This window comes from Perissodus microlepis, chromosome 18 (assembly GCF_051167445.1).
Source record: "Perissodus microlepis isolate ML-2025 ecotype Zambia chromosome 18, ASM5116744v1, whole genome shotgun sequence".
Taxonomy (NCBI): domain Eukaryota; kingdom Metazoa; phylum Chordata; class Actinopteri; order Cichliformes; family Cichlidae; genus Perissodus; species Perissodus microlepis.
Window position 1 is genome coordinate 13794235 of NC_140478.1, and position 20505 is coordinate 13814739.

General features: G+C 40.8%; 2 protein-coding genes and 1 non-coding gene across 3 annotated transcripts; 2 read left to right on the forward strand and 1 right to left on the reverse strand.

Moving 5' to 3' along the window:
* Nucleotides 1-593: 593 nt before the first annotated feature.
* On the reverse strand, nt 594-9924 carry rnf126 (ring finger protein 126). The gene is made up of 9 exons (XM_084913052.1): nt 9785-9924; nt 8900-8958; nt 8597-8657; nt 8267-8505; nt 8006-8074; nt 7852-7921; nt 6416-6509; nt 5968-6083; nt 594-2031 (listed from the first exon to the last, which is right to left on the reverse strand). The coding sequence occupies exons 1-9, from the start codon at nt 9857-9859 to the stop codon at nt 1879-1881; spliced, it is 936 nt and encodes a 311-aa protein (XP_084769178.1). The 5' UTR covers nt 9860-9924; the 3' UTR covers nt 594-1878.
* An 807-nt stretch (nt 9925-10731) lies between these two features.
* sugp1 (SURP and G patch domain containing 1) lies at nt 10732-20187 on the forward strand. The gene is made up of 14 exons (XM_084912997.1): nt 10732-10867; nt 11316-11490; nt 11642-11742; nt 11906-12154; nt 12312-12435; nt 12537-12637; nt 13545-13668; nt 13760-14088; nt 14340-14446; nt 14595-14772; nt 14893-14999; nt 17954-18099; nt 19282-19411; nt 19632-20187. The coding sequence occupies exons 1-14, from the start codon at nt 10849-10851 to the stop codon at nt 19656-19658; spliced, it is 1917 nt and encodes a 638-aa protein (XP_084769123.1). The 5' UTR covers nt 10732-10848; the 3' UTR covers nt 19659-20187.
* Nucleotides 15229-15347, forward strand: LOC146367499 (5S ribosomal RNA). Its single transcript, XR_014798362.1, has one exon. It is a non-coding gene; the product is annotated as a 5S ribosomal RNA (ribosomal RNA).
* Nucleotides 20188-20505: the final 318 nt, after the last annotated feature.

A 20505-nucleotide genomic window follows, 5' to 3' on the forward strand; every position in this document is an offset into this window, starting at 1 on the left:
TTCTTTAAAAAAAAAAAACAAAAAAAAAAAAACCAGAATATTGTTGCTGACCATGTCCTTTCCTTTATCACCAGTGTACCATCTTCTGATGGCTGCTTCCAGCAGGACAACGCACCATGTCACAAAACTCACATCATCTCAAACTGGATTCTTGAACATGAACCGAGTCCACACTACTCCACAGTCACCAGATCTCAGTCCTATAGAGCACCTGTGAGATTCACAGTTGACACCTGGAGAAGCTGCATGACGCTATCATGTCAGTATGGACCAAAATCTGAGGACCACTTCCAGCACCTTCTACAATCTGTGCCACAAATAATTAAGGCAGCCCTAAGAAGGTGTACCTTATAAAGTGTCCTTTGGTTGTTTATCATAACTGAAAGGCTTTGACTTGTTCCGTAATACAGAGTGAAATATTATAGTTTCAAATTTGTTGCATCATCATATCAAGTTTTTGTTTTTTTAAGCCATTGATCAGTTTCTATTAAGCCACACATCACCTACACTGATTCAGTGTTGTATAACAATCACATATAAGGTCAGATACTGGACGTGGCTGAAAACGAGCATTGCTGCAGCAAACAAGACACTGATTTACAACCATCACTTTACTACATGATCAAAAAAAAGTTTCAAGACATATGTAAGACATTGTTTTATCCAAAAGTTTCAAATCTCACATGGTGAGAAAACACATTAACATTTGTTATGACCCATTAAAGAAATCAAACCTCAAAACACTTCATCCTGAAAAAGGGAATGAGGGAATTTACATTTTTTAACATCCTTTTTTCCCTAAACCTATAGTTTAACGTATACTGTACAGTTGAACCTCAGAGTAACTTTGTCAGCTGTCATATTTCTTTACAACGTCAGCAAAAACCTTTAAATTTGTTTTTAATCACTTTATTGTGACTGTACAAAAATTCAGTAAATAAAATAATAAACACTTGTTTTTCGTGAAACACATTTGGCCAGTTCCACAGAGGTAAGATGATTTCATGCCTGTTTGCCTTTTCTTTTCTTTTTTTTTTACTTTGCAGGGGTCCAATAAACACACAGTTGTGAACATTTTCACTACATATCCCCTCCTAAGTTGTAACAATGTTCAACTTACCAAGATGCACCAAATACACTGAATCAAACTCTAAAAAAATAAATTAATAAAAAGAAAAAACACATCTTCAAAGATTTATTCAATGCAAAAGGTTGAAATGTTGCTTGTTTTTGTTCAGCAGTTGACTCACATTCACATCCCAACATGAGATTTTGTGCCAAAAAAAAAAAAAAAACCCTAAAAAAACAAAAAAAAACCTGTGCAAATAAATAAAAATCAAATGCACACTCTCAGTCTCTTTCCCGCAAGGTCTTAGTTTGATCCATTTGCTGTACAGTGGCTCGCAGTTCAAAAAGGAATTCTCTATCTACACATCTACGGACTCCACCACCACAGGCAATGTTTTTAAAAAAAAGAGCATCTTGTCTTTTAAATATAAAATGTGTCCAAGCACTGCTGCAAGGACATGTTTTCATCAAAAAGCAGTCCAATCTGGCTTCAATTCTGCTCCGGGTCTTGTAAGAATCCCACTCATAAGGGGACTGTTATTATTACCGTCATCATATTCTCCATCTTTTCTGACTCCCACCTCCTCAAACACTCTGTAACAGTAGCAGCGGGAGCTGGTCCCAATATCCGTTCAGCACAGAAGGAGGGAGAAAAACAACAAAACAAAAAAAAAAAATCCTAAAATTTGAGTTTACCTCGTCTCACTGTCCTGTTCACCTGAGACAGAAAAATGTCCTGGTTTCAGCTGCAGAGAGGAGCTGCTGGGTCTAAGAAGGGTGTCATGTTTTCTCTTGTGAAACAGTGAAAATCTAGGAGTTGCTGGCAGCATTTTCATTGCTAGGTGAGCTTGGGGAGGAAGAGGAGGAGGAAGAGGGGGAGAAGTTCATTCTCGATAACCCCGGCGGGTCTGTGGCTGTGTTTTGTCCACTAAGACTCTTCCTGCACACAGGACACGTATCATGCTGTAAGAGACGGGAAATAGGAAGTTATCACTGTGATCAGCTTCAATACATGGACACAGCAGTTTTATTCTCACCCACAATCTTAATAATTCAATAAAATGGACAATTGAATAGAGCATTTAAACAACTGAAAGAAGCCTGGTTCCAGACAACAGCCTTGTGGCTACACTGTGGACATAATGCAGACTCTTCACTGGGTATATGCTTCCACTGTAATCAATGAAAATGCCTACATTAGGCGTGATAGCAATGAGTAAACTGAGTGCGCCACAAAGAGCCACTCCACAAATGTAAAAATAGATGACGCTATTGGGTTGGGAAATCTTTTTTTAACAACATAAATGACCTTTGATGCCAACATTTATTTAGCCAGTGTAGTCTGGCCATCCCACAAATTCAGTCAAACTGCCCTACCCTGAACATGCAAAAGAGAGCCTTCAGTTTTTAGGCCCCTCTTCTATGGAACCAGCTTCCAGCTTGGATGCAGGAAACAGACACTATCTCTACTTTTAAGATTAGGTTTAAAACTTTCCTTTTTGCTAAAGCATATAGTTAGGGCTGGATCAGGTGACCCTGAATCCTCCCTTAGTTATGCTGCAATAGGCTGCTGGGGAAATTCGCATGATGCACTGAGTATTTATTCTTCAGTCATCTTTCTAACTCACTATGTGTTAATAGACCTCTCTGCACTGAATCACACTTGTTATTAATCTCTGCCTCTCTTCCACAGCATGTCTTTATCCTGTCTTCATTCTCTCAACCCAACCGGTCGCAGCAGATGGCCCCACCCCTCCCTGAGCCTGGTTCTGCTGGAATTTTCTTCTTGTTAAAAAGGAGTTTTTCCTTCCCACTGTCGCCAAAGTGCTTGCTCATAGGGGGTCATATGATTATTGGGTTTTTCTCTGTATGTATTATTGTAGGGTCTACCTTACAATATAAAGCGCCTTGAGGTGAACGTTGTTGTGATTTAGCGCTGTATAAATAAAATTGAATTGAATTGAACAAGCACTGCATGTAGCCAGTAAAAAGAGAGAAAATCACCGCAAACAGTCTGAAAACCCTCCGTGTCCAGTGCAACCAAAGAGTTAGTGTTGGAATTTGTTATTGTCAATTCAATTTGACATATTTCTGTAAACAATGTAATTCAACTGCCTCTAGCCACAGCTTCAGTGACAAGGTGATTTCTTCAGGACTCACACGTCATAAGCTACTCATGTTAGAGCAAAATAAAACTAAATAACCCAGGGCTCGCAAAATTTCAAAATCCCTGGTAGCCCTTCGGGCAGGGACTCTTCAGTTTTTGGTAGCCCAAAATAAATTTAAGTAGCCCGAATAAAAAAGAGAGCAATTTTTTGATTGATGTTTTGTTTCCGTTACAATATTATACATTAAAGTATAATATTGTAACGGAAACAAAACATTAATCAAAAAATTGTTTAAACACAAATTACAACATTGTATAAAAATTACAATCATCAACTCAAATACTTGGTTCTAATTGAACAGAAATTTCTATGAACTTGTAAGAACTGTGTAGGACATGAATCAGTCTGTGTCAGATCCTGAATTTGAAATTTCCACTGAAGTCACGGGAAAGAGGCAAGTGGAACCAAGATCGAGGCCATTTGCTTTTTGAAGTTTGCAAAGACTGCTAAATTGTGCCAGTGGTAGTTCACTCTTTGCAACATAGTACGCTATTCTAAACTGATTTTCAGGTTTATTTTTAGTATGTTATTTGCAATTGGTGTTTGTTCTGGGAACGATATTGCAGACTGAGCAATAATGCATTTCTTGCATTTCTCATGGGTTCTAATGGGGGCCTTTCTTAAAATGACTGGTCCCAGTAACAAAGGCGCTTGTCGACTCAGAAATCGAGGGAAAAGCAACAACACACCCGGCAGAACATTATGTTATTTACACGGGTGCACATAAGTGGTCCGCATGTGCGCATTCGCTGTCAAAATAAAAGACGCGCACCAGATAAGAAGTTGCAACGCGCGTTTGCGTCCATATAAAAGGCACTGTTTTTGTCCGCTAGAGTGGGATTTTCACGGCACATTCTGCACCACACCTCTGTGCGTTCATCATTTGTTTGAAGCCAGCTCACCTCCTGCAAACACTTTTCCGAGAATACGCGCTTCTTTTGTGGTTCGGACTCCTTCTGACATTTCTTTGGATGTGGAGGAAAACCAAAGTAATTGCTTAAAGGAGTTTGCTTCTTCGACATCTTTAAGAGTTCTAAACAAATGTCTGTCCTCCTCCAGAAAATCTTATGTACGCAAACACGCGGTGCAACTTCTTATCTTGTGCGCGTTTTTTATTTTGACAGCGAATGCGCACCTGCGGACCACTTATGTGCAGCCCTGGTTATATAGCTCATCATATCGCAGCCACAGAAATTCTTTTGTCCATGAAACCATAAAGCTGCACTTTCTTTTTGCCTTATAGTCTGATTTGTCATAACCTTTCCGTTTTGTGGTAAGCTTTTCTTTGGCTGTCACTTCTTCACCCTGACCTGTCTTATTTGGCTCAGCAGAACTAAAATATATATCCTGCTGCTTTTACACACGCACTCACATAACGCTCAGCGATTCTCTGCGCGATCAACCTCTCACATGTTTAAGCTTGCTGCGGGAGATTTCACTTGTCATGTTTGCATAGTAAGCTAACGATTGATAAGACGATGTCAGAGGAATTGGTGCGCAAATTATCATCACTCACCAATCAGTGCTGTCGCTCTCTATACACAGTTCCCGCGATTGCAAAGTGAAAGCAAAAAACAAGCGCAAATTCAAACACGATTTCAATATGTCACATATTGACAGTGGCTCACCGATGCCAATGACATAATTACCCAGCTACATTTCCGAAAGAATGCAAAAGCATTGAAATATATTTTCCTATGATAGCCCTACGGGCAGGGCAGAGACAGATTTTGGTAGCCCGACTGGAAAAATCGCTAGCCCCGGGACGTCGGGCTAGCGATTTTGCGAGCCCTGTAACCCCCACCAACCAGAAAACATCTGACCTCAACACAATGGCAGGATGAATGAGAGCTCTTAACAGTGCAGCCTGCATCCGACTGGTTTTGTAAGCCGTGCCCACTTATACACAGGTACTTTGGTAAACACTGCTTTTTCTGTTTTGGCCTTTTAGTAAAACAGAGCTTTTGAAAAAAAATCTTTCCAGGGTGAAGATTGGCTCACAAATGTCAGCAAATTCCTGGAAGATTGCTGAAAGTACCAGAAGAGACACATGATATGCACCAAGGAAAAAAAATGCAACCCATTTATAATATGGCCTGCAACTAAGTGTAAGACGGGGAAATATTGTGTGTTTTTCCAAACTACCGTGTAATGATGCAGTATGTGTAAAACTGCATGGATTAGAGCGTTTTTCTTTACTCCTGGAATACAGAAAACCACTAAAGTTTCAAAGCAGCAAGATTTAAGAGAGCCACCAGAGAATATTGAGAATCAGTGCTGCTTTTGAAAGTCTTTATTAAAACTGTAAAGCTATGATTTAGCAGTTAACTTGTTTACAGTATCATCAGAAACATTTTAATTGTATTTATATAGTATCAATTCATAACAGCACTCACCTAAAGGCACTTTATACTTTACGGAAAATAATCTTGAAGATTAGAAAAAAACCCAACTATCACACAACCCATTATGAGCAAGAACTTGGCAACATTGGGAGGGAAAAACTCCCTTTTAACAGGAAGAAAACCTTTCAGCAGAACCAGATTCGGGGAGGGGCAGCCATCTGCTGCAACCACATTAGTAGTTTATGAAGTACATAGGTTATATAAGAATCAAGTGATCCAAAACAAACCTGGCTTCATATGTAAGTGGTTGATATCATTGAAATAACACAATTAATGTTTTAATCAGCTCTATAGTTCTGTTTGCATCATCCATTAAATATACATACCTGTTCCAGCCACGGTACTATACAGTCATTGTGAAACAAATGATTGCAGGGTAGCTGCCTTACACTCTCGTCAACACTGTAGTCTTCTTTGCACACGGGACACTCTAAACCAGCACCTGTGCAAACAGCAAACGACACACCATCTGTCTGTGCTCACACACACACACATCAGCCCCATGGAGAACTGAGATCACGCTGATATAGTTTATTTGAGTTTAGGTAGTGTTGAGCAATTGTGACTGAAAGCCAAATGTCCCAAAAAAGAGGCACTTTTCAAAGGCTGTTTTCTCATTATTAAAAAAAAACAAAAAAAAATACATACTGTTGTTGAATCAGTAGAAATGTCTACACAGATGTTTTATTTATTTGTTTTTAAGTAGAGTGCATAGCTGAGCAGGTTGCAGTGAAATGTACAAAGAACCACGCTGAAAATGAGAAGAGGACTTACTGACGTGCTCCTCTGTGATGGAAATCGTGGGTAAATTCTTTATCCTCTCTCTGTCTGCAGGAGGGGGACCCGTGTTTTCAAACTGGTTTAATAACTACAAATGAAAAGCAGACAGGCTCACAATGACCAGCTGTGACCAAATCAGAATGACAACAAGGCCGATCAAATCAAAGGAAACTTCTCTTCATATTTCTATATGCCTGATCATCAGAGCTTCATTAGGCAGTTGCAAACGTGCATTCTTTGACTCGAGACACAAAAAAAGAAAAATTTTAATTTGGACCTTCTCCTTTTTCTCCCGACTCCACTCCCACTGTCACTGCTATTTTTAGAGTGAACCCTGAAATTCCTGTTCTGACCAGACCCTCATGTTGAGGATCATTAATATTGATGAGAACCAGGTCAATGAAAGCTATGACCCAGGGACCAAACCACAAGTTTCAGTGAATGAGTCCACAGTGTCCAAGCCTGAAGGCAGCATATCAGGTCAGGAACGTGACCTGGATGTGAAAGTTGCAGGAAGGTTAGAAGTGATGCTGGGCTGCAGAAGAAGATGCTCCTTTAGACTGAAAGTTTTATACAATTCCAGGGGGATACTGCTTGTGACCTTAACTTCAGGCCTGCATTGTGCTTTGCCATTTCCTTAAGCTACAACACTGGTGTAATTTCTACCATTTCTGTGTTTGTTGTGGTGGCTCTTTTATTTTGCCTCCATGCTCCTCTGTGTTCTTATCCTGTCCTCTGTCACATTAAACACCATGAATTAAAAAACAAGCTGCACATTTCACTAAATTATGTTCAAGTCACAAATACATTCTGAGCCAGTTAGCCTAGAGCTTTGTCTTTGGACTTCACCTTAATAACATTACAATAATGTCTGATTTGGACTTCTGCAAAGACATTTAGGGTCATGCTGGTGTGTTACGTGTTAATTACCATGCGGTTATGTCCTGATGTTTCATATCCAGTGCCAGTCGATAGAAAAACAAAAAAGCTGGGAGTTTTTTCCCTCCTAGGTCCTCGTTCTTTGTTGTAGTCAGCCCCCCTCCCATCTCCCACAGAGTAATTTTTGTTTGTTTGTTTTAGTTTATTCTCATCAGCTGATGCAGATTTACATTTTAGCTAGTGATCCAAATTTGAAAGCCTTCAAGGTCAAATCTCTGAAGCCTCTCTGTGTACGTTAGTGAGACTTCCTGAAACACCAGAGGGAGGTTCCAAATGTTGTGCTCAACACTTTTAGATTGTTTCAGTGTATTTTTAAGTGCTAAACTTGCTAAAATGACCCCGCTCTGAAATCCAGGGCCCAGGTCTTGTATTCACTAGATCACAGTATTCCTGCAACTCTGTTAAATAGATTTGTTGGACTTGAAAGCCAAGTATAACATTCTGTTTCAGTTTATCTCTATTTTCATGTGAAAGAAAAACATTGTACATACCTGCGTAATGATAGCATCGAGCCCATTGGCACCCCAGGCATAGTCCATTGGATTGGAATGTAGCATACCCCTGCAAATTAAGAAGGATGTTAACAAAGTAAAAAGTCTCCTGAAATAAGTAAGCAATGTGTCTATCATACATTCTTAAACTTACCAAGGTCCCATCCCAATATTTGGCATGGCTGTCGGTGCTATAATTCCATTTACTAGCTGCTGGATAATTCTAGTCAGGAAAAAAGAAACATCACAAAAACAAACTACTTACAACAAGCAACAGGGTTCAAACTGAGAAACAGTGGGATTAATACTGTTACCGTAACATGTGACATAATATTTGCACATAACACAGTAACAAGCCAAGTTGTTTCCCCTGTCACTTCTTCTCAGTCACGCTCTACTGCTGTAAATGTCTCACCCCTCTAATGTGGGCACTCCTTCGTGTCGCGTACCCTGTCGCCGAGGAACATGCCGACCCCGTGGTTGCCGTGCACCGTATCTTTGCCGCGATGCCATTTCCCGCTCTCTTCTGTTTTCCGTCTCTCGGTTGTCCTCTGTGGGTAGCCGCAACCGAAGGTCAAAGTTTTCATCAAAAATCCCAAGGGCGAACGGACCATAACCCGGGGGAAATGTGAATAAGTGCTGGTGATCCATGTTCTAGTGGTAGAGACAGAGACAATGTCAAAATATAGTGTAGGGTGTTAAAAAATGTTTTTCAGGACCAGCTGATTTATCACGTCACACTGACCTCCAAGACTGGGCGGAACTGATCACTGGAAGAGGAAGTAGAGGCAGACCCATTTTCAGCACTGCATAAACACAGAAAGTGAAACGTTAAGAGGTAGAAATGTCCTGAAATATTAAACTAAGTAGCGATACACCGATTTATCATCAGAGCATCAGCACACAAGTCCCTTCTGCCTATGGTCAAGATTTACTGGTGGCTCATATTTTGCACTAATGTTCTGATGCATTGACTAAATGTTCAAAGAGAGTGTGATGAAGAGCTAAACTTTGTTTCAGTGGACTTCTTCAGATTGATCCTCCTTACCTTCTTTCTTCAGGCAGTTCCTCAATAAAACCAGATTCACAGCGTGGACACGTGTAGTCCTACAATGAAAATGTAAATTTGAATCCCTGACACAAACACAGTTGTCTCTTTATTAGGTCAAACGCCACCATTATATACTTCTGCAACCCATAATATATATATATATATATATATATATATATATATATATATTATTATTTTTATTTTTTTTATTTAAATTATCTTTAGGAGCGTTTATGGAGTGCAACTTTATTGAGCAGGGCTTCAGAAGTTTCCTACATTTAAAGGGCACTGTGTCACACAGCTGAGCAGCAGACTGACTAAAGAGAAACTGTTACTGCAACATTCAAGAAGCTTCATGTGAAAGGCTTTGACAACAGTGCTGGGAGGTTGGTTGATGCCACAACAGCAGAGCCGACAGAGAGTGACTTTGTAATGATTTAACAACTACAATCAGCCAACAACAGTCTTTACTGGAAAGCATTCCCCGCTAAGCGGTGTCTCCTGAGTAAAAAAAAAGAACAAGTCCCCTAAATCGAAAGTGAGCCCGCGGTCTTCCGTTAGCTTGCCCGTTAACGTCAAAAGGCTACCGCGGCTAAACTTGTCAAGCCCTTAACGTCAGCTCTACTTGGTTGTCATTTAGTGACGTTCGATATAATAACGGTCAAACATGACATCTCAACCCGAGCGTATCCGCCAGCCTGATTAGTGACACCTGACTACCACCCCGTCCTTTACTACAGGGCTAGCCGAACTAGCGCAGCTAAACAGCAGCAAATGAGTCGAGAGACTCTCTGAGTGCCAAACGCACATAAAAAAAAAAGACAAGGTCGGATATTACTCATCATCCTTCACGCGGACAAAAGGTGTCTCTACGGCCCTTACCGGTAAACGCGGACTAATCTCTGCTGAACACCGGTGACAAAAAAACCGGCAGGGCCGTGGGGGAGCTTCAGCCATTTCTGAGCAGGAGAGCAGTTCGCACAGTACGGACGGGTAGCAGCAAGGGACAACAGCAACGGCAACTAACGCGCACCTGACACGACAGGCAGGAAATGACTTCCGGTGTATTTACCTCCAAATTATAATTTCTGTTCTTCTATCTTACAATAAAACGAACTAAACGAATATATAATATAGAAGCAAGTCTTTAGTTTTATTTTTTGTCAGTTTTGTCAAATTTGAGGAGGCCCTATTGGTGCATTTTTGATCTACCTTGGTATGGCTGTAAGACAAAGTGTTTTGTCTATCTGTATATTGTACTACCTTTTCAGAACATTTTAAACCTGATCATTTTTATAATAATACGAGGAAGAAGGCAAAGAAGAAAGAGAACTAACCCATTTTAAACAATAAAAATGAACCTGAAAAGAAGCTGAATGATAACAATTAATAAATGATTAAAGTATTGCACTATGATTACTGTATTTTTATTCTTCTTTCGACTACTGCCTACTCCTCTCTCACACGAATCCTCGGTATGTCCTCCTTCACTGTATCCATCTTCTTCCTGCCTGAGCTTGTGGTAACAATATATTCACTAGCCCTCCTCTTTACAAGTCCAAACAATTTCAATAGGGCTGGGAGATGTGAAGAAAACAAATCTTACTACAGGTTGTTTTGTTGTTGTTGTTGTTTGTTTATTTCTTTGTCTGTTTTCCTTTAGGGGTTTGAAGATGAAGGATAATTATATACATTGTTTAAGATTCGGAATTTAATAAAGCATGGTTTTATTTAATTATTATAAACCTATTTACTACATAAACTTTAAAGTAAATGCGGTTAAGGCTCGAGGTAAAAAATTATGCTTTTATTCTGGTGAGTGGAAACCGGAAGTTTTGTGGGGAAATTCAGCTGAAGTCGCCCCGCTTCTACCGTAACTACTGCAGGCCTTTTGTGTCGTCCTTGCTCGTCTTTTTTAGAAGTGCATTTTTCTTCCTGCTGCGACCATGGAGTCTGGCGATGCAGGTAAACCTTTACAGTGAGATTTACACCAAATACGTGCAAACTGCACTTTAAGGTCGATAGTTTATCCGTTAAATCTCACAAGCTAATTTAGCTTGTTTGAACCAGTGTACAACGCCAGCTAAGTTAACTAGCTGTTGGGTTAGCTGGGTCAGGTTTTAAATAAGATTAATACAGTTCAATAAAAACACACTTTTAACTGCAGTATTTAACAATCATATTTAAAGACACAACTGCCTCTTTAACCCAGTTCAGAGTTCGTCACATAGCTACTGAAAATTGTTTTGTTGCTCGAATAAGTGTTTTTAAAAAAGGCTAGCACTAGTCTTCGCCAGTTTATAAAATAAGTGTCAGATTTCCTGATATGCTAGTTGTTTCAGAGGGTGGCTCTATCTTTTGTTAGAGGTTTAGGTTTGTTGTCACATGCATTGTATTTTGTCATGTATTTGAGGTCGAGGAGGAGGAGGGTGGAAGTCCAGACCCATCCAACCACAGAAAAGCAAAATGAACATGACTATTCTCCGTCAAGAAAAACTGATAGCTCAGAAGAAAAAAGAGATCGAAGAAAGAATGGCAGAGCAAGCAAAAATGAATGTTCAAACCACTAGCAAGCCTCTGTCTGAAAGGTAATTATACACATCCTATTATGGCCCACATTCAGTTTGAATACCAACAATCTGATACTTGTACACGTGAATGTTTTCTGTGATGCCAGCAGTGACCTTAGACTTGAAAACATATTTTTAAAAAGACCTTTTTACACTTTTATCCCTGTAGTTCTACCAGTGTCCAAGGGGCTTCCACAAATAAGTTCGCAAATGATGGGAGCTTCTTACAGCAGTTCATGAAGATGCAGAAGGAAAAGGCGCATGTGTCTGGTTAGTACCCGATTCTGCACAGCTTACTCAAAATATTGAATCATATTTAGCAGAGCTTTAGATGGGACAGTTTGCATTAGTATGCATAACCTAATTAATTAGAATCTAAATATAATAGAATTTAGTAGAAGGGTTTTCCTGAAGTGTCTCCTTTTCTTTCTAGGTTCCATCAATGATGCCAAGACCCCATCAACCCCAACTTTATCACCAGGAGGAAATGCGCTCCAGAAAAAGAGCATTTTCGTTGGCCAGCGACCTGGCCTTGGAGTCAGCAGCATGCTAAATCAGTTCAAGAGCTTCTCACAGTCCAAGAAGAATCCTATTCTCAGCCAGAGGCCAAGTGTCTTTTGCTCTCCAGATGGTGATGATGAGGAAGAAGAGGCCGATTACTCCAAATTCTTAGAGATGAAAGGTAATTCCTGGCCTGTGTTTTTCATTGTGTCAGGGGACACCTCCATGGCTTGGACATTTCAGTGCATCCTCTGCGTACTCCAGTGGAACAGTTGCCTTGTGACTGGCATTTTGTCATTTGTGCCCTTTGAGTAAATGTACTCATAGCGTGCTTAAAGTCTCTCCCCCAGAGGATTCAGACACCAGACTCATTATCGACAAGATGGCTTCTTTTGTGGCCGAGGGGGGACCTGAGTTGGAGAAGAAGGCCAAGGAAGACTACAAGGACAATCCTGTTTTCTCGTAAGTTTGAAGGACATTGTCGCTTAACTTAGTAAGACTTATTTTACTCTGAAAGTTTTTTTCAGACGTATCTGTTTACAATTTTTGTCCTTGTCTTTTAGTTTTTTGTATGATAAGAGCAGCGTGGAATATCTCTACTACAAGAAAAAGATTGCAGAATGGAAAAAGGATTTGCAAAGACCAGAGAAACTCTCAGATAATGGTAAATGGCCTTTTTACTTCACACACTTCCTTTTCTGCTTCTTTTCTTTAATCTTTCCTCTCAAGAGTTACTGTTATTGCACAGGAATGCATGCCGATACCGCATTCTCAGATACACTTGCAAATTTCAAGTATTATAATCTGACTACTGAGATACTCAGAGCTTGATAGTGATGGCTAATATCGTGACTACAGAAGCCTGTAACTAATGTACTATTGCAACAGAGTTCATCATAACTTGATCTGTTTTGAAAACTGCATAGCAGAAGGCTCACATTTCTCAGTAGTGTTAGTGCAGCTTACCATCTACACCAATATTTTTTTATTTTAAATGTGTAACTTTTACTGTGTCTACTCCTAGCATATCTAAAACTGAGATATTTAGAAAGCAGCTGAACCATTCATGTATTTTAAAGTTCTGATCTGGATCGGCACTTTTCAACACCCACTTTCTGCTTCTGATTGGGTCTTTTTCCAACTTCATGCCAACACATCACAGCTAGCCTTTGCTTTTAACTGTTCTTAATATGTTGCAGATTTTTCTTTCAGACTCTCAATCTGTTTTCTGGCACAATGACTGTGCTATACTGATTTATTTTTGGATAGGTCTTTAATAAATGCAGTATTAGACTTTGACTTGAACAGTGTAATGAATGCAGATGTAAGTTTTAAATTATAGTCATACTGTATGTTGTTTGAGTCTCTCAGGGCTTCATTCTTCATTTGTTACAGTAAAAGCCTCAAATCCATACAGTTCCCCATTCACCACCCCTGTCCCCCTTGCTCCTCCTTCCCTTTTCCTTTTCTTATCCCCTATTGGCTCTAGACTGGTGGTGTATGAGGGCCAGTTGAGTACGGTACAGTAGTAGAGTGTGAATTGACTCCCAGTACTAATAGGCTGCTTAAAGTCTCCCCCCCAGTGGACGCGGAAACCCAGCAGGTGGCTGAGAAGCTGGCCAAGTTTGTGGCGGAGGGTGGCCCAGAGGTGGAAGCCATCGCTGCTGAGCGCAACCGAGACAACCCAGCCTTCAGGTAAGTGGCCATATCTGTTCCTGTGTCCTGCATGTCTCACATTTTCTTTTTTGGTAGTTCGTCTGAACTGTATGAATCTTCTGTCCTTCAGTTTTTTATATGATGAACAAAGTCCAGCCCACCGTTTCTACAAAGAGAAAGTAAAGGAGTATCGTGCTGCAAACTCTCAGAACTCTGCAGATTTAACAGGAGATTCCAGGACAGCTGTTAAGCCACCAGCTGCTTTTCCGGTACCAGAAATCTCTCCACAGCAGAGCCAACCATCTGCACTTAACTTTAAGGAGTCAGAAACCCCACCTGTGAAACGAAAGAGGAAGAGCAGATGGGGGTCTGAAGAAGACAAAGTCGACCTGCCTATTCCTCTCATTGTTGTTCCTCATGAGAACAGTCTTCCAGACCCTAACGCACCATCACTTTCTGGTATTTACTTTACAAATGTGCAAGTACTGTTCATGTGTTTATTTGTAGGGGATGAATATTAATTTAACCCCAAACCTTTTTCTTGTGCAATTCTTTCGGAAGACGGTATTATGTGTTTTGCAGCTGACAACAAATATTGTTAAATATTTCATAAAGTCATCTGAACATTGAGCCCAGCAAGATAGTTTGACAATTAATGAGAAATTGAGATTGCTAGCATTATACATACTAATGGATATTCCCCGTTTTAGCCCAGGAGCTGAGAGGTCTGGGTTATAAAAAAGGGAAACCTCTTGGTCTGGTTGGAGTGACAGAATTATCTGAGGACCAGAAGAGACAATTGAAAGAACAACAAGAGGTATGGAAGTATTAAAAAAGAATACATAGTGTTGTTGCTTTAGTCTTTTAAATTTCTTTCAGATCATACAAGATTATAATTTCCTGGAAGTTCTTAACAATGTACGTGTTGCTAACTGAGCAGGCGTTGTTTTTGGGGTTTTTTGCAGATGCAAGAGATGTATGACATGATCATGAAGCACAAGCGTGCAATGGCAGACATGCAAGTGATGTGGGAGAAGGCCATAAGAGAGCATCAGCACGAGTATGACAGCGATGAAGAGGTGGACCAGCAAGCGGGGACCTGGGAACATCGGCTCCGAAAGATGGAAATGGAGAAGACTCGCGGTGAGTTTTGCCAGCAGCCTGGAAAATCATTCAAATACACTTTAACTCTATAGGCTTTTGAAGACTTAGTATGTGATCCTTTCTGATTTATTTTTTTTTAAATGTAAATGTCTATTCCAGAGTGGGCTGAATCTCTGACAGAAATGGGTAAAGGGAAACACTTTATTGGTGACTTCCTGCCCCCAGAGGAGCTGGAGAAGTTTATGGAGACTTTCAAGGCACTAAAGGTCAGTTTTCATTTCAATTCAACACTTCCCGAAATTGGGAAGGAAATATCAGGATTTGTTTAATGCATCACGCATGTTATTTCTGGGGAAAAGAAAGGATTGCAAAAGTAGGCCTTTGTAAATCAGTTCATATATACATATATATGTATGTATGTGTGTGTGTGTGTGTGTGTGTGTATGTATGTATGTGTGTATATATATATATATATATATATATATATATGAATGAGCTTACGGCCACACCACCCTGAACACGCCCGATCTCGTCTGATCTCGGAAGCCAAGCTGGGTCGGGCCTGGTCAGTACTTGGATGGGAGACCGCCTGGGAACACCAGGTGCCGTAAGCTCAATAGCAGCTGGATTACAAGAAGGCCTATGACTCAATGCCCCACAGCTGGATCCTGGAATGCTTAGAATTGTACAAGATCAACAGGATCCTAAGAGCCTTCATCAGGAACTCAATGGGGATGTGGCGTACAACACTAGAGGCCAACTCCAAGCCCATAGCACAAGTCACCATCAAGTGCGGGATCTACCAAGGAGATGCTCTGTCCCCACTGCTGTTCTGCATAGGCCTGAACCCCCTCAGTGAGATCATTAACAAGACTGGCTACGGATACCGACTACGGAACGGAGCAGTTGTCAGCCACCTCCTGTACATGGATGACATCAAGCTGTATGCCAAGAGTGAACGAGACATCGATTCACTGATCCACACTACCAGGCTACAGCAATGACATTGGAATGTCGTTCGGACTGGAGAAGTGTAGTCGAATGGTAACGAAGAGAGGGAAGGTAGTCAGAACTGAGGGGATTGAACTACCAGAAGGCAACATTGCAGACATAGAGGACAGTTACAAGTACCTGGGGATCCCGCAGGCGAATGGGAACCATGAAGAGGCCGCTAGAAAGGCTGCAACCACCAAGTACCTGCAGAGGGTCAGGCAAGTCCTGAGGAGTCAGCTGAACGGTAAGAACAAGATCCGGGCCATCAACACCTACGCCCTGCCCGTGATCAGGTACCCTGCTGGGGTAATGGGCTGGCCAAAGGAGGAGATAGAAGCCACTGACATAAAGACAAGAAAGCTCCTTACCATGCATGGAGGGTTTCACCCCAAGTCCAGCACCCTGAGGCTGTACGCTAAGCGGAAGGAAGGGGGCCGGGGACTGGTGAGTGTCAGCACCACAGTCCAGGATGAGACAACGAACATCCAAGAATACATTGGGAAGATGGCCCCAACTGACCGAGTGCTCAGTGAATACCTCAGGCAGCAGAAACCCAAGAAAGAGGAGGGAGACGAGGAACCATCATGGAAGGACAGGCCCCTGCACGGTATGTACCACCGGCAGATAGAGGAGGTGGCTGACATCCAGAAATCCTACCAGTGGCTGGACAAAGCTGGACTGAAAGACAGCACAGAGGCACTAATCATGGCAGCACAAGAACAAGCTCTGAGTACAAGATCCATAGAGGCTGGGGTCTATCACACCAGGCAAGACCCCAGGTGCAGGCTGTGTAAAGATGCTCCAGAGACAATCCAGCACATAACAGCAGGGTGCAAGATGCTAGCAGGCAAGGCATACATGGAACGCCATAACCAAGTGGCCGGCATAGTGTACAGGAACATCTGTGCCGAGTATAACCTGGAAGTCCCGAGGTCAAAATGGGAGATGCCCCCAAGGGTGGTGGAGAATGACTGAGCTAAGATCCTGTGGGACTTCCAGATACAGACGGACAAAATGGTGGTGGCTAACCAACCGGACATAGTGGTGGTAGACAAACAGAGGAAGACGGCCGTAGTGATCGATGTAGCGGTTCCGAATGACAGCAATATCAGGAAGAAGGAACACGAGAAGCTGGAGAAATACCAAGGGCTCAGAGAAGAGCTCGAGAGGATGTGGAGGGTGAAGGTGACGGTGGTCCCCGTGGTAATCGGAGCACTAGGTGCGGTGACTCCCAAGCTAGGCGAGTGGCTCCAGCAGATCCCGGGAACAACATCGGAGATCTCTGTCCAGAAGAGCGCAGTCCTAGGAACAGCTAAGATACTGCGCAGGACCCTCAAGCTCCCAGGCCTCTGGTAGAGGACCCGAGCTTGAAGGATAAACCGCCCGCAGGGGCGAGATGGGTGTGTTTGTTTTTTTTTATATATATATATAGTGTGTGTGTGTGTGTGTGTATGTATATGTATATATGTATATCTTTTTTCTTTTTTTTTTTTTGTCTTTTCCACAACAAATGCATGCATATCTTTAGTAGAGCTGAGGCTTTTCTGAAATGCCTCAGCAGTTGAACCCAGACTGCCCATTTCCCAGCACATTCCTCGTCCCTTTCTGAAAGTCCCCTAGGAACAGACTATAATTGCTACTTTAAAAAGAAATCTGTGTGATTTGACACTGTTATTATCTCATCAAAAAGTATCGAAGCTGAAAATGGGAAGTTGTTAGAAAGTCAGCTCCAGGATGTGGCTTTTTAAATGGCAAACGGCATACAGTTTGAGTCTAAGCACGTATAAACACAGACAAGTGTCTTTGAGGAAAATGTAATATAACTGTTGGGTTATTATAGTACATATGTTTTTGCAGGCTGTATTTGATGAAGGCCTGAAGGCTGAGTGTTATTGAGATACATCATCTATAATGTTCTCAACATTTAAAACAACTAAACAATAGAAGACACCTATGACTTACCTGTGCAGAACTAATAATCAACTATATACACTCCCTGTTTCTGTACATGTGCACTTCCCAAGGATGATAAACATGGTTGCTTTATTTTAGCTGTTTCCATGTCCCATTTGCTCCATGTTTGTGCGACATCTTTAGGATTTTTTTGAGTGTTTCTAATAAAACTGAATTATGATTCCTCACAGTCATAAAAAATAATGTGTGGAATCAAAACACAATGCTGCTTCTGTTTGTTATGAATGCTCAACTTTTTATCCTGGATTCACAGGAGGGTCGGGACCCTGACTACTCAGAATACAAAGAGTTTAAGTTGACGGTGGAGAATCTCGGTTTCCGAATGCTCATGAAGATGGGCTGGAAAGAAGGCGAAGGCCTCGGCAGTGAAGGACAAGGAATAAAGGCTCCTGTCAACAAGTGAGCATTTCTACTTATAATATCATCCTTCTAATATTTAAATTAAACTGAACTCAGTGCAGTAATTTTATCATGTTGGATTTCTGGTGTTTACAGTTGTGGGCAAAAGTTTGCATATACTAATCATGGGCATGCATGCCGTGGTAAATTGGGGCTTTAAATGATTTCTTTTAACTGTTAATTTTCCAGGATGGATTGATTGCAATATTTGGTTAAATGTCTCTTATCAAGTTGCACCTCAACCAGACACTTTTGGTATTGTCAAACCAGTTCATTTAAATTGCCTGGTTTTCTACCACAACCCAGCTTTTAAACATAGTCTACAGATTTTCAATAAGGTTGAGGTCGGGGCTTTGGGAGGGCCATTCCATCGGCTTAATGTTAACCTGCTTTGACTGAAATTTGGTTTGGATAATCTTGAAGGTGTTTTTAGAGCAGGATCGTCTTTATTGGTCAGTACCCTCTCACTCCACGTCAACGTAAAACTCGCTTCAGTGTGGACAGTGACACTGGTTTTTCCAGCAGTTTCCAGTTCTTGAGTTTTGGCAGTTATAAAAAGATTCCAACTTGTGCACCATTTCTTGTTTTGTTTTTTTTGTTTGTTTTGTTTTTAAGTCAATAGAGAGTAATATATGCTGTATAATCACTCCATCCTGGAAGATGAACGGTTGCAAAAATTCTAAATAACCATGAAATTCATGCCCATGATGAGTGTAAGTAAACTACACCTGATTTACTACTTCAGTCACAGGGTACTTTGGTACATAAATTGCAGGAATTATTAGTTCAACATTTAGTGCAGTAAGTATATAAAAGTGTAATTTGGTGTCGTTAAATGACCCGGTAATGACAGTGTCAGGAATGTATTACTTAGCAGTCAGTTTACAGTGTGTGCTTGTAATCTTGTGGGCGTTTATACCTAAATAGGACTTAGCAGACCTATTTAGGTATAAATAGCTGAATATAAACAGAGCCATTATTACCACTGGCTCTGTTTATATTCAGCTGTCTCAGGGGGCCATGAGTTTGACAGTGAGCCAACGTGCACAGTAGCCATTCATTAATACTTTCATTATTTACGCCTCTGATTTGGAAGAGCAGTTGTTTTTATTAGAGACTGTAACACTCGTATCAGAGAGACACAAAAAAGGCTTATTTTATGATCTCTCTGTCTCACTCCAGGGGAACTACGGCTATGAATGGAGCAGGATTTGGAATTGACCGCCCAGCTGAGCTCTCAAAAGGTGATGATGAATATGACGCTTTTAGAAAGAGGATGATGCTCGCCTACCGCTTCAGGCCCAACCCACTGGTAACATATCTTTTATGTTTTCTAACATTGTAAAAGTAATCTATAAAATTTCACCAATTTATGTAAACTGTTTACATAATTTGGATTTGCATAAAGAAAGCCACACATTGTTTCCGTGTTATGAACTGTTGACTTTTTAAAGAAGATTTCTGCTGCACAGCCACACACAGTCCTTTGTTGTGCTTGAATTTAATCTGCTTTTTCTTTTGTCTTCTTACAGAATAATCCACGGAGACCATATTACTAATGTAGACAGCTGTTTATGTTTATACTTGTTCTTCTTTATTGTAACTTAAAAGCTTTTTTTTCCAGTTGCCACAGCTCTGCTTCATTACAAAATGAACACTGTTGCACAGTAGAAATTTTGAAATACTGTGTGTGTGTGTGTGTGTGTGTGTGTGTGTGTGTGTGTGTGTGTGTGTGTGTGTGTGTGTGTGTGTGTCTGCGTCTGCGTCTGCGTCTGCCCAAGAGGATGACGAAGTTTGAAAATGGAATACAGATCTGTAGATTCTCTAGTTTGTTTGGTGTAATTACACACAGTTTTCAGTAATTGATCATCTGTGTTATATTTCAATTTAAGATTGTAACAAATACTGTCCTCACCCGACTTCTATAATAAGTAAACTCATTACATCTTTTTGCTTTACCATCTAATAAACTCACTTCTGCTTTAGCACACAATTTTCTGTATAATTTTGCTTACTGTGTTCTGTAACAATTTTGATTATTTTCACTATATGCTACAGTTTCTGCAATAAAACAGCCACTTCCTGAAATGTGCAGTTTTCTTTTCACCTACTTATACCTATTTGTTTATAATCTATTTATTAGAGGACATGCAGGGGCCAAGAGTATCTTACTTTCAGTTTATGACATACCTGTGTGCCAAGTGTAGGCAGTCGTGTAATCATATTTGATAGTTTGATCGGTAATCATTCTGCCATGGCTCTGTACAGCAGTGAGTCATTAAGCAGGCTTGACCGGGCTCAAGCAGCCAGTAGTGAGGAGTGACAAATCAGTGAAACCAGACCTTCAGTTTGCCATTCCCCAGAGAGGTTTAGACAGGATAAATATAACTCAGAAATCCCAGCTAA

Excerpts from the sequence above, each read along its gene's own strand:
- rnf126 (XM_084913052.1), bottom strand. The coding sequence starts at position 9,859 with ATGGCTGAAGCTCCCCCACGGCCCTGCCGGTTTTTTTGTCACCGGTGT. Across the intron at positions 8,658-8,899 it reads GAACTGCCTGAAGAAAGAAG|TGCTGAAAATGGGTCTGCCT; the intron begins GTAAGGAGGATC and ends GTGTTTATGCAG. Across the intron at positions 6,084-6,415 it reads CATCACAGAGGAGCACGTCA|GTGCTGGTTTAGAGTGTCCC; the intron begins GTAAGTCCTCTT and ends CTGTTTGCACAG.
- sugp1 (XM_084912997.1), top strand. Across the intron at positions 12,638-13,544 it reads AGAGAAACTCTCAGATAATG|TCTCCCCCCCAGTGGACGCG; the intron begins GTAAATGGCCTT and ends GGCTGCTTAAAG. Across the intron at positions 13,669-13,759 it reads CGAGACAACCCAGCCTTCAG|TTTTTTATATGATGAACAAA; the intron begins GTAAGTGGCCAT and ends TCTGTCCTTCAG.